The sequence below is a fragment of the Manis pentadactyla genome, chromosome 11, assembly GCF_030020395.1.
Source record: "Manis pentadactyla isolate mManPen7 chromosome 11, mManPen7.hap1, whole genome shotgun sequence".
In the NCBI taxonomy this organism is placed as follows: domain Eukaryota; kingdom Metazoa; phylum Chordata; class Mammalia; order Pholidota; family Manidae; genus Manis; species Manis pentadactyla.
Window position 1 is genome coordinate 84,874,714 of NC_080029.1, and position 18,166 is coordinate 84,892,879.

General features: G+C 34.9%; 1 protein-coding gene across 6 annotated transcripts in view; it reads right to left on the reverse strand.

Annotated features, from left to right (window-relative positions):
- Window positions 1–200: 200 nt before the first annotated feature.
- The window catches only part of DPH6 (diphthamine biosynthesis 6), a 232,895-nt gene continuing 214,929 nt past the window's right edge, over window positions 201–18,166 (reverse strand). The window contains exons 7-10 of one of the 6 annotated variants that reach the window (XR_008992555.1): window positions 13,281–13,375; window positions 10,397–10,457; window positions 7,119–7,210; window positions 201–800 (exon numbers count right to left, since the gene is read on the reverse strand). Coding sequence is in view for 4 of the 6 variants with exons in the window: in XM_036887572.2 (XP_036743467.2) it covers window positions 6,434–6,487; window positions 7,123–7,210; window positions 13,281–13,375 (237 nt within the window). In the remaining 2 variants the exon portion in view is untranslated. Of the gene's footprint in view, window positions 805–5,257; window positions 6,488–7,118; window positions 7,211–10,396; window positions 10,458–13,280; window positions 13,376–18,166 lie in introns of those variants that run through there. The other 5 variants (XR_005025236.2, XM_057488655.1, XM_036887572.2 and 2 more) reach the window with 5 other exon arrangements.

Below are 18,166 nucleotides of genomic sequence, written 5' to 3' on the forward strand. Positions count from 1 at the left end.
TTTATGTTTATGTTGGTCTGTCTCATTCCATAGGGTAAAAACTCCATGAAGGAAATGATTTTTGGATGTTCAGTTCATTATGTTACCTCCACTGTGTGAACAATGCCAAACATATATATGCAAGCACTCAATAAATATGTTAAGTGAAATGATGGTATGCCACTGCTCTTTTATAGGGAATGACCAAAGTGAAACACCAATCAGAATACACCAATCAGAAACTTTACTTTTTAAAACAATAAAAGGTGCATAGAACATAAAAGCTAAGTAAAACTTAAAGAAAAAAATATAGTCAATTACAGTTTGAAAGCAGAGAAGGAAATCACCTGACTGGTTATTTTTATCAACGTATCAAACTGATGAGTCCAACATAGATTTTGGGTTTAAAAATCACTCTTCCATTGTCCAGTTTGGTTCCTGACTTCCAGACACAGAGGTATGTTATCATTACTACTGAAGTCCATGCATTAGGGACAGAAATGAGTCACATAATTCTCTAAATTGGTTAAATCTGATGGTAGATTTATTAATTTTCTCCAATGACCATTTGCAGTGTCAATGACCCAGTGGTACCTTAAGCCCAAATTATGCAAATCCCAAGTTATATCCTTGAAGGTTATAGAATTAGGTTTGAATTCTATATGCTCAATGCCTGCTCAATGCTTTGCTCCCTTACCAAATCAGTTCTCTGCTTGTGAGCTTGAAGGCAAAGATGGGGAGAGGATGGGATGGAGTAGGAAAGTTGTGTTGAATCAAAAGTTGGTGAATAAATTATCTTTTATCCTCCTCCTTCCTTTGTGCTATCTGTAAGGAAAAATTTATGAGGAGTCATGGAAAAAATGACAGCATACTTCCATGGAGGGAACCTTCAGATTAATACAGGTTGCTATGAGCAGTTAGAGCAAAATCCCATGCACAGTATACTCAAGAGGCCTGCCATCTGAATACTTTCAGTCATCATACATATATATACTTTCCCCCAGATTCTCTATTTAGACTTTAGTATAGGATCAACTAGATTTCAAAACATATTGTGAGTACTGTTTTCACTTGGATTCTATGGAAAGTTTTCAAGGGCTAGAGTATGTCTCTTTCTATCTAGGTTACTAAAATGTTGTAGAATACATTTAAATACTTGTTTATTAGCAATAGAACTCCCTCCCCTCCCCACCCTAGTTAATTTTATTAATGAAAAAATTTTAAATTTACAAGTATATGCTCATAATAAGAAGTCAAAAATTACAGGTATATAATGAATTAAACTTCTCTGTGTTTTCTCTCTTCATATTCCCTTTCCCCAAACAAAGCAATATTATCAGTCTGGTTATTATATGCTCACTTCTAATTATCCTCATTCAAATAAAAATAAAAAAGTAAGCTCCCTGCCTCCACCACTATTTTTTAGAAAAATAGGATCATATCCCACACATCACTCTTCATCTTGAATCAACAATATATTATGGCCATAACTTCAGTTCAGATTACCCAAACTAGTGATATCTGTCACTGTAATCATAATGCTGGGAATAATGATTACCTGTAATAAATTCACTTTAGAATTAGAATTACACTGTTATTTGCCCTTATTTATAGTGAATTCCATGTAGGCCTAACAGTTTTTTTAAATTAAGGTATTATTGATATATACTCTTATGAAGGTTTCACATGAAAAACAATGTAGTTACTACATTCACCCATATTATCGAGTCTCCCCCACACCCCATTGCAGTCACTGTCCGTCAGTGTAGTAAGATGCCACAGTCACTACTTGTCTTCTCTGTGCTACACTGTCTTCCCTGTGATCCCCCCAACACCAAGTGTACCCCTCAATCCCCTTCCTACTCCCTCGCTCCCCACCCACCCTCCCCCACCCCTCCCGTTTGGTAACCACTAGTCCCTTCTTGGAGTTTGTGAGTTTGCTGCTGTTTTTTTCTGAGAATAATATCCTCCAGCTCCATTCATGTTGTTGCAAATGGTAAAGAGTAGGTATTCATTGGATTGAAGAGAAAAAATGAAAGTGTAGAGATAGTTTAGTGTCATAAAGTTTGTCAAGATATTTGATATTTCTGAAATAGAGTAAAATATAATGAAAGAGCCAAGAATGGGCTATGAGACTATGGTATCTTTAAAAGGTTACAACTTCCAGAAATGTAAGCTTTTATAATAACGTGTAAAATGTAATTGTCCCATGAGATTATTTCAACAACAAAAATCAGTGCTAAGTGATAATAAGTATATTAGTACTTGTACAATTATTTCAACAACAACAAAAAACAAAATTAAGTACTAGGTGAAGAGTTGGGTACATTAGTAAAATTGGGGCTAAATTTCTGTGAACCTTGTTTCTTTATAGAGGCAATGGTTTTGCCAACAATAATTCAAAATATTATTTCTTATAAAGCTGTTTGAAAAATCCAAAACAACTACATAAGGAAGAAAGAATTTCTCAATAGTTAAAAGTCTTGATTCTTCTAGAAAAGGTTATGTAGTTTAATATGATCTTTTGGCTGATTTATGTAAAGCTTTGTATTTTTTACTTTCTCAAGTCTGTCACTAGAGAGATGAATGGTACATTTTAACATCGAGTTTGCCATAAGCAATAAAATCAGAGATCCAAAAGAAATTTTAATGTATTTCCACACTTTTAACCTGGAGCTTTCCATTATTATTATTTTTTTGGGTCCCATGTTTAGTTGATATGTTTTACACTTACGTAAATAATTTTAAGATTTTAACTTAAAGGTAAAATTAAAATAGATTAATTATTCAATAGAAAAGTTTAAGGGTCATTGTACATAAAGTGAAAATTTTAGTGATAAATTTTATACTAACAACATCTCAAATGATTGCAACATTTTCTTCTAACAACAAGATAAAATAAAAATAAACAAGAAAGTGACTTTCATTAGGTGGTATGCAAGATGAAATGGGAACACATATCTATAAAATTCTGTAAGAAGGAAAGCCAAGTATGAAAAATAATTAAGTTCAAGAATCTTATTGTAAACCAGTAAGTATTATAGAGGGTATGAAGATGGAAAGGAAGAGCCTTCAAGAAAGTTACATCCTAGTAAAAATAAGATAAGCCCTTAAACAACTATAATATAAAACTACGTGTAGGGGAGTCCTGGGAGCAAGACTGAAAAGGAATGTTATGGTAACATGTCAGATGGCCTTCAGTTCATGGCTAAGCATCTCGTTTATTTAGAAAACAATGTAGTAGTATTATGGATTTTTGTGTAGAGAAACAACAACTAGAAAGGAAAATCAATATGGCAGTGTAATAGAATATTGGAGAATGAAAGCAAGGAGTTCACTTAAAGAGAAAATATTGAAAAAGAAAACATTGGAGTCATAAAAAGAAAGAACTTGGGGCAATATATATATATATATATATATATATATATATATATATATATATATATATATATATATGTTGAAGGTAAGAAGCCAAGTAAGTGACTGAAGGAGATGGAGAAGATCTTGAATGAGTAGAAGAAAAATGAATAGGACAATGACATCTAACTATTACAAGGGAGATTTTCAGGATGGTGGCCAATATTATCAAGGAAAAGGATGAATTAAGGCTTATGAAGACTGAGACAGGACCAACAGAAGTTTATCAAAGTAAATGAGGTAAAGCTAGATTGCAAATGTTATTACAGAGTGAATGGCAACTAAAGGAATTATTCAGAGTGGTATTCAAGGTACCACATTCTAGGTCTCACTATTATTTGGGGTAGAGTGATAATTAATTTGTTAAAATGAATTTGAAATGACAATGTGATTTGATAAAACAAGTGGAAGAGTATTAGTCATTTTTGCCCTCTAGCATTTATTCACTTATCTTTGTTTTGGTGATCTAATTTTGTTTTCCCTGTAGAGAATTCCCTTCTCTACTATCAGGGTGGGCTTAGGAGTAAATGTGACGACTCAGCCAAAGCTTTTCCAAGCCACTGATTCCTTCTGGATATACACTGAAAGTGATACCTTAAAGCTTGTCATTTGAAAAAAAAATATCCTAAAGGAGGCAACATTTAACACATTATTCTAATAATGAAGATAAAAGAGGATGTCTAAGCAAAACTCTGATGAAAGAAATCAAAGGAGAACTAAATAAATGGAGACATATTCCATGATTATGATTAGTGAGACTCAATTCTGTCAAGACGTTAGTTCTTTCCAATTTGATCTATAGCTTCAGTGCAACCCCAATCCAAATCTCAGCAGATTACTTTGTGGATATCAATAAACTGATTCTAATGTCTATATGGAAAGGTAAAAGACTTAGAAAGAGAAGAACAAAGTTGGAAGACTGACATTACCAACTTCAAGACATACTATAAAGCTACAGTAATTAATACATTTGTACTGGCAAAAGAAAAGACAAATACATCAGTGGAACAGTATAGAGAGGCCAGAAATAGGTCTACACAAATACTGAACTATGATAAATAATGGAGAAAAGACAGTCTGTTCAACAAATGGTGATGGAAGACCTAGATAGCCCATACAAAAATATGATTGCAGACACAGTCCTTACATGCCTTTATAAAAATTAAATCAAAATGGATCACAGATCCAAATGTAAAATGCAAAACTATAAAACTTCTAGAAGATAATGTAGGAAAAAATCTAGATGACCTTAGGTTTGGTGATGACTTTTGAACTACAACACCAAAGACATGTTCCATGAAACAAATAATTGATAGGCTAGAATTCATTAACATTAAAACTTCTGCTTTGTGAAAGACACTACCAAGAGAATGAGAAGACAAGCCACAGACTGGGAGAATATATTTGCAAAAGATATACTGATTAAGAACTATTGAAAATATACAAAGAACTCTGAAAACTCAAAAATAAGAAAACAAAAAACTCAATTCAAAAATAGGCAAAAGATCTGAACAGACACTTCACCAAAGAAACAGGGATGGCAAATAAGCATATGAAAAGATGCTCCACATCATATGTCATCAGAAAATACAAAATTAAAACAATAAGATACCACTGTACATCTATTAAAATGGCAAATGCAAAACAATGACAACTCTAAATACTGGTGAGGATGCAGAATCACAAGAATTCTCATTCATTCCTGGTGGGAATATAAAATAGTACAGCCATTTTGGAAGACAGTTTGGTGCTTTCTTATAAAACTAAGCATACTCTCACCATATGATCCAGCAATCACACTCCTTGATATTTATCCAAATGAGTTGAAACTTACGTCCACACAAAAACTTGCACACAGATATTTATAGCAGTTTTATTTTTAATTGCCAAAACTTGGAAGCAATCAATTTGGTAGGTGAACGGGTAACTGTGGTACATCCAGACTATGGAATATTATTCAGCATTTAAAAACTCATTAAAAGGCACGGAGGAATCTTCAGTGCAAATTGCTAGGTGAAAGAAGTCAATGTAAAAAAAGCTACACAATGTATGATTCCAACTATATAACATTTTAGAAAAGGCGAAACCATGGAGACAGTAAAAAGGTCAGTGGTAGCCAGAGGTTAGAGGGAAAGGAAAGATGAATATGCAGAGCACAGAGGATTTTTAGGGCAGTGGAACTCTTCTGTATGGTACTATAATGATAAGACACATGTCATTATACATTTGTCCAAACCCATAGACTATACAACATCAAGAGTGAATCATAATGTAAACTATGAATTTTGGGGGATAAGTACCTGATGTGGATAGTGCAGGAGGCTGTGCATGTCTGGGGTCAGAAAGTGCGTAGGAATTCTCTTTACTTTCAGTTCAATTTTGCTGTGAATCTAAAATTGTTCTAAAAAAAAAGTCTATTCAAAATAAAGTTGTCTAACATTAGCCTAGGTAACATGAAAGTGGTTGCATTTTTTAATGTTGTAAAATAACCGGTAAGAGGTAATGATATTCTTGATTGTTCAATAATGTTGATACAATAAATATATTTAAAATAAAAATGATAAATCACTTTGATGACTCCCAGTAAAATAGACTTATTGTCTAAATAAAGTGATTGCCTTTTCACCCTCATTTTCAAATGCCTGTGTATCATGATATTTTTCGTAGAGATGAGAGCGGGAAAGAGAGAAGGAAGAAAATGAACCACTGTAATGGAAGCAAAGAAATGTTATAGAAATGAGAATTGGAGATGAAGTAAAGGGGGAGAAAAGGGCATATATAACATAGAGGTCATGGATAGGATGTGTTAAGAAAAGTCAGGGAAACTTCCTGAGGGAGTTGGTAGTATTAGTGAGCAAAGCATTCATATTTCCTCGATTAATCATGGTTCTATTTATTTCTTCTAATGAAGCTATACATTTCTAACAATAAAAAAAAATGTAACAAGAAAAAGCTGGACATGATAATTGAGAAAATGCTATATATATCTTTTTCACATACAGATGGCAACTTAGTAAACAATGTTCAAAAATGCTTTTCAAGAATTATGTATATAACTAGATGTTCTGTAGTTGTCAGGCACTGGGGATACCTAAAAAAAAAAAAAGAAGGAAAATGCACCATATTTATTCAATGTCAGTGAATACCTCACCTTGAAGAACTAAGATTCTTTTCTGCAAGAGGGCAAATGGACTCTGAAGACTAATGAAATACCACAACAGCAAGGTAAATAATGACCTACTTAGGTAGAATTGAACATATAACAGCTGACACTTCTAAGGAAGAATCCAGTGATTCTGATCTTCTATTTGTGAACATGGAAGCAACAAGAGCAAAGACCTAGAAGTGAGAGATTCCTCAGTGGGGCCAGGGGATGTTTGAACAGTACAGCTTCATTCTCTTGAAAATTACCAGCTTTTTGCTAAAAGTCAATTCATCATCTTTCAGCCCAATTCAGTGACCTATTTTCAATCCTGTCTATCTTTAATTCTTCTGGAGAAATGACAGCAATAATCATTCTCTGTTTTTGTGTCATATAGAGATCTTAACATTTATAACATTATAAACATTTGCAAAATTCTTAGTGACTGAGGATCTGAAAAAAATCACTAATGATAAAATCAATTGTTTTGCCCTTTCACCTGCTTTTATAGAATTATATATAGGGAACCAATGCCTATATCTCAGTTTTCTCTTGAAATCACTGTGAATCTTAGATTTACTTGCCTTGTCCTCCAAGTGCAATTCTAAAAAGCGTAGATAAGCCACAGGTGCAAATGCATCAGCTGAATGTGTGACTACTTCTGATGAATCTCTGAAACATAAAAATTTTATAATACACTTATCTACTATATACATTGTGGCAAATCATTCCCGCTACAGACTAGAAGAGATCAAAAATCGTCATTTTGTATTTATTTACATTGGTATACAAACAATGATTAGCATCTACTTTTAATCCAATAACTAATTGGGACAATGATCAAGGATACTAACCTTCCATGGAAAAGTAAAATAGTTTTATCTTTATAATGACACACAGCTCAACTTTCAAGTTCTCTGAAGAGTTTTGAGACATAAAACCCCAATTTCATTTCACAAATTTGCTTGGTATGGGCTAACCATTAAACAATAGTGCTTTATCTTCATTATTCTGTTCATTTTCAAGAGGTAATTCATTCAGTGTTTCACACAAAATCTCAATTATCCTTCACAAAAGCAGTACTGGTGATGGTTTTAAGCTCTAGATGAACTCTTCACACTGCAATATCATTGCTATTAAAATTGATTGTCTGACACAGTAATTACCACATTCAGGTAAAATGGTATGAACTGCTTGCTGGCACCATATGGATACATGTAAATTAACTCAGCTTTTATCAAAGATACCCTGTAAAACACATATGAATAACTAAGATTATGTGTGAAGTTCTAATAACTAATTATTTTTATTGTTGTTTATTAAGAAACAGTGTTTTGCATTTCAACTGAAATTTTTAAAATAGAAATTCCTCATATCTCTTTAATACCTCAGGCATTAGTTCCAATGTTTATATTAACACACTGCTTGCATTTTAACCTTTGTAGTATGGCAAAATAAATTACTTTATTTGACTATTTGCCACTAATGTAAAAGATTTTTTGAATCAACTTTTGTAATGCAAAGTTATTTAGCGGCAATAGAAGAAACCTCAAAATTCCTGCTCCAAAATACAAATTTTCATGGATAAAATCTGTTTACTTTTACTTTTCTCTTTGAACCATCAGAGATACAGAAAAAAAAGTTTGATGATAAAAAAATTATGAACCATTAGTATCAAATATGTATCTTATTAGCACTTAGGAAAAATAACATTCAAAAGGATTCCTATGGCATTAAAAGGAAAGCAAATTACACTATAGAAAGACAATTTGCCTTCACAGGCTACATCAACCAAAAGATGCCTCCAGGTATAAAGAGGAGAAGTAGGAGAAGAAGAAAGTAAAGAGAAGGCCCTTTTGCTTTCTACCTCCTGCCGCTCTGGCTTGTTAGCCCTAATTTTGTTGTTTCTCTATTTATTCCAGAGTTGCCTGTTCCAGTTTTATCTTGGCTCATCAACCAAATTCCAATTCCTGTGTACAGTTTTCCTCTTACATTAAATTTCAATCTCTCTCTTCCTGATCCCAGCATTGGAAACTGACCCTGAGCCCTAATTATACTAATCTAGGCATCTTGGTTTTGATATCCTTGACAATGGAGCATACCAAAACTATAATTAACCTGAACCAATGCTATATTAATAGAGAGGGTTTCAGGCTCTCCCTTCTAATGCCAGTTATCACCACTAGAAACAAAAGGTTGACAGAAAAAAGCTCACTTAATTGATATAATTACTGAATTCTGAATTAAGATTGTTATCCAGAGAAAATATACAACATTCTGAACATTAAATGAAGAATGTAATTTTTATGAATTTTATTAAATCCATAATCTCTTCTTGACTAACATAATTTCATTCACTTTTACAAAGTGTGAGTCAATTGGGAGAGACTCTATCTCAAAAGAACAGCTTTTAGTTTCAAACAGAATAATACCACTATTGCTTTTCTTTTATCTTTCATAAACTATCACCTGAAACTCAATTTTCAAGGGTCTCTGATTTCTGTCATGAATGCTTCATGAATTTCTCGGAAACCTGAAACAGAAGCCGTTGGAATATCCTCAGCGTAATCCAGAAAATTAAGACCAACTGTGCCACAGCAAAGATGCTTTCCACTTGGCTACCCTCTTCTCCTTTCCCGCTATCAGTGCAGTTACTACCTCTTATACAACGGAGGATTCTCCGTAGCTATGAGATTGCCCATGCTCCCTTTCATTGCTGCGTTAGGCTTAGCCCGCAACAATTTCAAAACAACAGCTGAGTCAGGTCTGAGCCTTTCTTTCCTGTTGCCAGGCTCCAGAGGTGTGAGGTCAGGCTCTACCCTCTCATTTCAAAATAAAACAAAACCTGATATCGCTTGAGACTCAGCTATGGTTTTGTTCTTACCTCTTCTCTCAAAAGACAACTGCACACGGATACTCCCTGTGGACTCACACTTACTCTCACAGACCTCTCCAATGTTATTCTTTGAAGTCTTCCCTGACATCCTAGTTTTCTCCTTCATGTGCTTTAGTAATCGTTTACAGCCCTTTCATAACACATTTACTCTATGTGTTTGCATGCTTGCTTGCTTTCTTAGAGAGCGGCCAACAAAATTTCATCTTTGTTTGCCTGTCCTTCACTACCCCTGCCACCCTTCTCTCTAGGCTCAGTACAGAGTACATTACCTGGTATTCATTAGGCTTGTTGAATAAATAAGTAACTGCATAGTTAAACTTTGTTAAATACCTTCATATTTACACACTAACTGTCAAACTGTGCTAACCTACATTGATTTTTCAATTACCTATCTTAACACAAATACGTAATTCCTCATAGAGGCATTTGCATATATACATGCATATACACACCCATATGCCTATATACCATAATCTCTAGCATAATAAAAATAATGCTTAGTAGGTCTAAAAATGTAAATACAAGGAAATAATTTCATAAATTTAAATAAATTCCCAGGTAATATGTGAAAGCAGATAAGGAAACCACTTGATCCATCTTCATTGCTAAATGCCACATAAAAATGATTTGTGCTATTATGCCTTAAATGGGTAGAAAATAGGAGTAGGTGGGTAAAATGACTAAACGGTGTTTTAAACATAGAATTTAGTTCATTTGTTCCTTCCTTCCCATTCTTCCCTCCATCTCATATGTAGCAACTTTGTAGTAGTATTGTAATATTGATAATTCAAATGGAAATGTGGGGCTATATCAATACTGATATTACAAAATGTATTCAATAACAGAGAAGAAAATTATCACTTTCATTACTGCATTAGGATTTTAGTTCTTACTTCTGATATGTAATATATATTTTAGAGTAAGAAGAAAAAAAGAAGTAGGTTCTTTATTTGAGGACATACAATTGTCTTGCAATTATCCTTGTATCTGAAAGGCCAGGCTGTAATTTTTTTCAACAAGGCTCTTTGAAAAAAAAAACCCCTCACTTTCTGATCTAAAATTTTGTATCTAGAGGTGAGTAATCACATATTAATTGAGATAAAAAGTGAATTATAAAATGTTCTAGTTAGAAAATCTTTAAATTACTTCCAAATATTGCTATATCAGTCTTCCCCACAAGATTTTTAAAAAGTTATCTGGAATTTGGGGCAAAATGTATCTTATAATAAACCCAATTTCTCTAATTTACTTTATTATACAAAAAAGATTCAATCTGTGTTTTTGGGAAAAAATCCCTAGGTTATAATCAAATCATTTTGCAAATAAAAGTTTATTTTTCTCTCCTAAGAGTGGTTTTCTTTTATCAAAAAAATTTCATTCAGACATATGAAATGGGATTCCTAATAGTCAATTAATTGTATGCTAATTGTGGCAGACCACTGTTATATCAAATATAACAGAAGAAATTGTTAAATTTGTCCCCAGTGAGAATTCTTAGTTGTGGGATCTAGTATTATTATTAATGATCCATTGTTAACAAATAGTTACAGGGCCTAAACTTATTTTTCAACTATGTAATATGGAAAATTATTTCTAAGATAACTTTCATTCACATGCATATTCACTCACAGTATCATATTTAGTGCTTATCAGGTAGATATGATAAGGACATTTTCTATTTTAAAGAGGAGGAAAGATTTTGTAAATATAAATAGTAGGTGACATTGTTTTTCCAGTGAATTAGGATATTTCCCAACCTGTAACCCCCAATTTAACTGAAAAAGAATACATAAAATTAAGTGAAATAGGATATGCTAAAAACAAACAACTGACAAATTAACTTGACACTAACAAACTTTATTTGTGAGAACTGTGTGTTCTGAGAGTTCAGGTGTGAGAACAACCACTGGAAGCAATAGAAGCAAAACCTTTTACAAATGGAAGGATTTAGCACAATGGGTAGAAATGGCATCAGGTAGAAAGTTATGAAGCTGAGGTGAGAGATAGCCTTCAAAGAAAAAAGCACAATATGCTTAAGCATCAGAATTAGATTAGTGATTCACTGGTAAGAGAGTAAGAATGTAAAGCCAGTGCTTCCCCTGTGATCTCAAGGTACACGGCAGTCTGTTACACTTACCCCATGTTATCCTGTCATAAGAAGAACTCCTACAGTGCAGAGCAGCAGCTTGCCAAGTGCCACTCACAGAATTTGCCTCAATAAATGATTACTCAGTTGAACTGAACAGCTCATTTTGACACTAGAGGGTTATAACACAACTCCTCAACATCCCTCTCTTTAATAGAATGACTAATTTCCCTCATGCTGTTGCCTCAGTCAGGCTGAGGTTTCCTTGACTACAAAATGATGAGGTGAAAAAGTTTCTGTGTTCAGGTCTAAAGTACTATGATAAACACACCTTCTGGTTATGCATAATAAAGCAGTACATGTCTTATAATTCTAGGTTGTCCATAAAGACTTCTAGGACCTCAAATTGTCAAGTAAATGGGAAAAGTATTATTCTTTGGCAATTGTTCTCTTATTGTGGTTTTCCCCTAATTTGGTTAGTCCCATATTAATATGTAAATACATCACAAGTTTCTCATTACACCACAATTTCACCCTAGCATGGAAATGCTGTTCTTGAATAAGCAAACAATATTATTTCATAGAATACCTATGCACACTTCATTTATGAATCATTTTGTGATCATAGTAGCCAGAGTAAATATCTCCCATCTACAAACTTATTCTCATGACTCTTAACCTTGCACAGTCTCATATCATAATTATATACAGATGTGTCTTCCTTCCACTCCTTCGAAGGCAGGAACTATTTTCAAACATGAACAGTACCCAGTAGAATGCCTGGACATGCTAGGTACTTGATAAATATTTGCCAAATGAATTATTTTGTTGATGATTATTAGTGGAAAAAAATTTAGAACATGACAGAAGAGTGGGTCAACCTTCTACATATGGTAATGAAAATGTCTACATCAGATAAATGGATATTTTAGAAAATTCACCTAGAGTTGTCTTAATTTTCTTAGATCACTCCTCCCCTCATTATTAATAGAAATCACCTCTTGTGTTGAACATAATGAAGCTGTTCATTCAGTACAGGATTCTAATATTTCATCAGATGAGGTTTCAGAAATGAAGCATAATTTGGACAGTCTTTTCCAAGAAGCATAAGAGCATAGGAAAAGAAGACAATGTGCTCTCTTAGCATATGAGAAAGTGACATAAATTAGAATATAGATAACAGTGTAACAAACTGGAAAAAAATCCTTTTTTTGCTACACTAATTTTAACGATTCATGGCAAATAAATCACACTACTCACCATAAAGCAAATTCAGTTAAAAACAAAGTTTGCATGTAAAAATAACTCCAAATAATTGAAGAGAAATGTTTAGTATTACCATTCTAAGTTGTAAAATGAAGAGAAAGGAAAAAGAGGATGGAGTTAATGGAACCCACAGGCTACTGATGTGGCAGTTTATCAAATGCAGCTGTAATGAAAGATAAATAATACAGGCAATTCACACTTCATGAAAGGATAAAAGTGTCAGTGTGTACGGACCAGTTTTACTGCAGGGCATAATCAGCAAGTAAACGAAAGTGCAATGTCTAAAAAGTTTATAGCCTTCTATGAAGGCCTCGTCTTGTCAGGTATTGATTTAGGTATTCAGACGACTTCACTGGTATTAAACAATTGAGTGTTAGTGAATCTAGAGGACATGTTCTATTTCTCCCAACAAAAGTTGCCTCAAGCTTAATGTTAAGTTGCTTTCATCACTTAAATTTAAGGAAAAGGAAGACTATGCTGAAATGATATCTTACACAATTATTTTCTTCTTAAATAGAGGGCAATCCAAAGTGAACGTTTCATATTCTCCACCTTCTCCACAAACATGGACTCCATACTTCTTAGAAAGCTGAAAATTGGAAAGAAAAAAAAAAGAAACCAGAAATTAAAATTATACTGCAAAAAATATTCAAGAGGGCGGTGTGAGAGGTGAGACAGAGAATTCCTCCCAAAACCACATGTAGTATGAAAATATAGTTAATACAACTAGCCCTAAAACAGTAACAGGAAAGAAGGCTGCACCAGACTGCATACAGACCTCATGAACAGAGCAGACGTCATGAAACAGGGTAACATATGAAAGCCTTGATCCGGCAGGACTCGAGCTCTTCCCCCACCCCACCTCACTGGCAATAAGAAGAGAAATGGAGTGGGGAGGGGGTGGAAGCCTAAGACTGCTGAACACCCAGCCCTGGAGGTCTGCTTTGGAGCAAAAAAACCTACATTGTGTGGTGCTGTGGAGGTTGGTGGGGTTGGGAAGCTGGGACAGGAGGAGTGCTTAAGAGACTGAGATTCTGGCTGTTTGTGGAGGATGGGGATCCACATCCAGCCGCTCTGGGATAAAGGAAAGGCAGGCAGTCTGAGAGTCTTCCTAGCAGTGAGAGGGCTGCTGAAGGGGTGGGGTTTGCATGGAGCTTGCTATGTGGGAGAAGGGATAGGTGGACAAGGTTGTCTGGGCACACAATGCCCAGCAGGTTGGGAACTTTGAGGAGCTTCAGGTGCTTCATCCCCCTGGCTGACTACTCAGGTCCGAGGCCCCCCACTGTGATATGCTGCTTGTTGTGCCTTCTTCCTGGCCTGTCGGCATCTGGTTGCAAACCAGCAGTCACTGCACTGGCGTCAGGCCAGCCAGAGGGAGGCCCTGCCTATAACAGCTACAGACGCCAAGCACAGAGGCTTACACCTGTGTGCTTGGCCCACTGGATCTGATACTGGAGACAAGCACTGCAACCAGGAAGCAGGAAACAGCTCTTTCCTCCCCCCAGGCACCAGTGCCACTCCCCTACGACCCACAACTTCACTCTAGGGGCTGAGCAGCTCCAGAGACTAGAGCTTCTGGGCATTAGAGGGCATCACACAGAATTATGAAATGTCAAAGGAATGTGGTTCAGACCAAAATCTCACAAATCCCAGTAAAAGGGCCAAATGAAACTAAATTCACCAACCTTCCTGAAAGAGAGTTTAAAATTAAAATCACACACATGCTCATGGAGGTACAGAAAAATGTTCAAGAACTCAGGGACGAATTTAAGACAGAGATTCAATTATTAAGAACTTCCATATCTGAAATGAAACATAAAACGGAGGGATTTAAAAGCAGATTAGATATAGTAGAAGAGACGATAAATGGAATACAAATTAGAAAAGAGAAATACAAAGAGGCGGAGGCAGAGAGGAAAAAAGGATCTCTAAGAATGAAAGAATATTGAGAGAACTGTGTGACCAATCCAAATAGAACAATATCTGCATTATAGGGGTAGCAGAAAAAGAAGAGAGAGAAAAAGGGATAGAAAGTGTTATTGAGGAGGTAATTGCTGAAAACATCCCAATCTGGGGAAGAAGATAGTCTCTCAAGCCATGGAGGTGCACAGATCTCCCAACACAAGGGACCCAAGGAAGACAACATCAAGACGTAATAATTAAAATGGCAAAGATCAAGGATAAAGACAGACATTTAATAGCAGCTAGAGAGAAAAGAAAGATCACATACAAAGGAAAACCCATTACAGGTCAGAAGGGAGTGGCATGATATATTTATTGCAATGCAGCAGAAGGTCCTCAAACCAAGAACACTCTACACGACAAGGTTATCATGTAATTTTGAAGGAGGGATTAAACAATTTTCAGATAAGCAAAAGCTGAGAGAATTTACCTACCACAAACCACCACTACAGTGCATTTTGTAGGGACTGCTTTAGATGGAAGTATTCCTAAGGCTAAATATGTCACCAGGGGAAATAAAACCACAGCAGAGTAGAACAATTAATTACAAAGCACATGCAAAATCAAATCAACTACCCCCAAAGTCAATCAAGGAACAGACAAAGAGTACAGGGTATGATACCTAACATATAAAGAATGGAGGAGGAAGAAAAAGGAGGGAATAAAAAAGAACCTTTAGGCTGTGTTTGTAATAGCATACAAAGTGAGTTAAATTAGACTGTTAGATAGTAAGGGAATTACCCTTGAATATTTGGTAACCACGAGTCAAAGCCTGCAATGGAAATAAGTACATACCTACTGATAATCACCCTAAATGTAAATGGTCTGAATGTACCAAACAAAATACATAGAGCAACTGAATGGATAAAAAAACAAGAACCATCTATATGCTGCCTACAAGAGACTCACTTCAAACCCAAAGACATCAACAGACTGAAAGTAAAGGGATGGAAAAAGATATTTCATGCAACTAACAGGGAGAAAAAAGCAGGAGTTTCAGTACTTGTATCAGACAAATTAGACTTCAAAACAAAGAAAGTGACAAGAGACAAAGAAGGACGGGGTCAGCCCAAGAAGAGAATATAACTATTACAAATATCTATGTACCCAACACAGGATCACCTACATATGTGAAACAAATGCTAACAGAATTAAAGGGGAAAATAGAACACAATGCCTTCATTTTAGGAGACTTCAACACACCACACACTCCAAAGGACAGATTAATCAGACAGAAAATAAGTAAAAAGACAGAGGCATTGAACAATGTATTAGAACAGATGGACCTAATGGACATCTAGAGAACACTCCATCCAAAAGCAACAGGATACACATTCTTCTCAAGTGCACATGGAACATTTTCAAGAATAGATCATATACTAGGCCACAAAAAGAGCCTCAGTAAATTCAAAAAGATTGAAATTATACCAACCAGTTTCTCAGATCACAAAGGTATGAAACTAGAAATAAATTACACAAAGAAATTGAAAAAGCCCACAAACACATGGAGGCTTAACAACATGCTCCTAAGTAATCAATATATCAATGATGAAATAAAAACAGAGATCAAGCAATATATGGAGACAAATGACAACAATAACACAACACAGCAAAATCTGTGGGACGCAGAGAAGGCCATGCTAAGAGGGAAGTATATTGCAATACAGGCCTAGCTCAGGATAGAAGTACAATCCCATATCAGCAGTCTAAACTCACAATTAACGAAACTAGAAAAGGAAGAAAAAATGAGGCCCAAAAGTCAGTAGAAGGAGGGACATAATAAAGATGAGAGCAGAAATAAATACAATCGAGAAGAATAAAACAGTGGAAAGAATCAATGAAAGCAGGAGCTGATTCTTTGAGAAAATAAACAAAATAGATAAATCCCTAGCCAGAGTTGTCAAGAAAAAAAGAAAGTCTACAGACATAAACAGAATCAGAAATGAGAAAGGGAAAATCACTATGGACACCACAGAAATACAAAGAATTATGAGAGAATACTATGAAAAATTATATGGTAACAAAATGGATAACCTAGAAAAAATGGACAATTTTCTAGAAAAATAAAAGCTTCCAAGGCTGACCCAGGAAGATACAGAAAATCTGAATAGACCAAGTAACAGCAACGAAATTGAACTGATAATCAAAAAACTACCTAAGAAGAAAAATCCTGGACCAGACAGTTTCACTGCTGAATTTTATCAAACATTTAGTGAAGACCTAATACCCATCCTCCTTAAAGTTTTCCAAAAAGTAGAAGAGGAGGGAATACTCCCAAACTCATTCTACAATGAAAACATCACTCTAATACCAAAATGAGACAGAGACACCACTAAAAAAGAAAATTATAGACCAATATCCCTGATGAACATAGATGCAAAAATACTCAACAAAATATTAGAAAACCGAATTCAAAAATACATCAAAAAGATCATCCATCATGATCAAGCGGGATTCATCCCAGGGATGCAAGGATGGTACAACATTCGAAAATCTATCAACATCATCAACCACATCAACAAAAAGAAGGACAAAAACCACATGATTATCTCCGTAGATGCTGAGAAAGCATTCGACAAAATTCAACAGCTATTCATGATAAAAACTCTCAACAAAATGGGTATAGAGGGCAAGCACCTCAATATAATAAAGGCCATATGTGACAAACCCACAGCCAATATCATACTTAACAGCAAGAAGCTGGAAGCTTTTCCTTTAAGATCGGGAACAAGACATAGATGCTCACTCTCACCATTTTATTCAACAGAGTTCTGGAGGTCCTAGCCATGACAATCAGAAAACACAAAGAAATAAAATGCATCCAGATTGGCAAGGAAGAAGACAAACTGCCCCTGTTCACACATGACATGATATTGTACATAAAAAACCCTAAAGAATCCACTCCAAAACTGCTAAATCTAATATCTGAATTCAACAAAGTTGCAGGATACAAAATTAATACACAGACATCTGTTGAATTCCTATACACTAACAATGAATGAGCAGGAAGAGAAATCAGGAAAACAATTCCTTTTGCAATTGCATCAAAAAGAATAAAATACCTAGAAATAAATCTAACAAAGGAAGTGAAAGACCTATACTCTGAAAACTACAAGACACTCATGAGAGAAATTAAAGAAGATACCAATAAATGGAAACACATCCAATGCTCATGGATAGGGAACACTAATAGTCAAAATCGCCACCCTGCCTAAAGCAATATACAGATTCAATGCAATCCCTATCAAAATACCTACAGCATTCTTCAATGAACTAGAGCAAATAGTTCTAAAATTCATATGTAATGACAAAAGACCCCGAATAGCCAAAGAAATCCTGAGAAGGAAGAATAAAGCAGGGGGAACTATGCTCCCTGACTTCAAGCTCTACTACAAAGCCACAGTAATCAAGACAATTT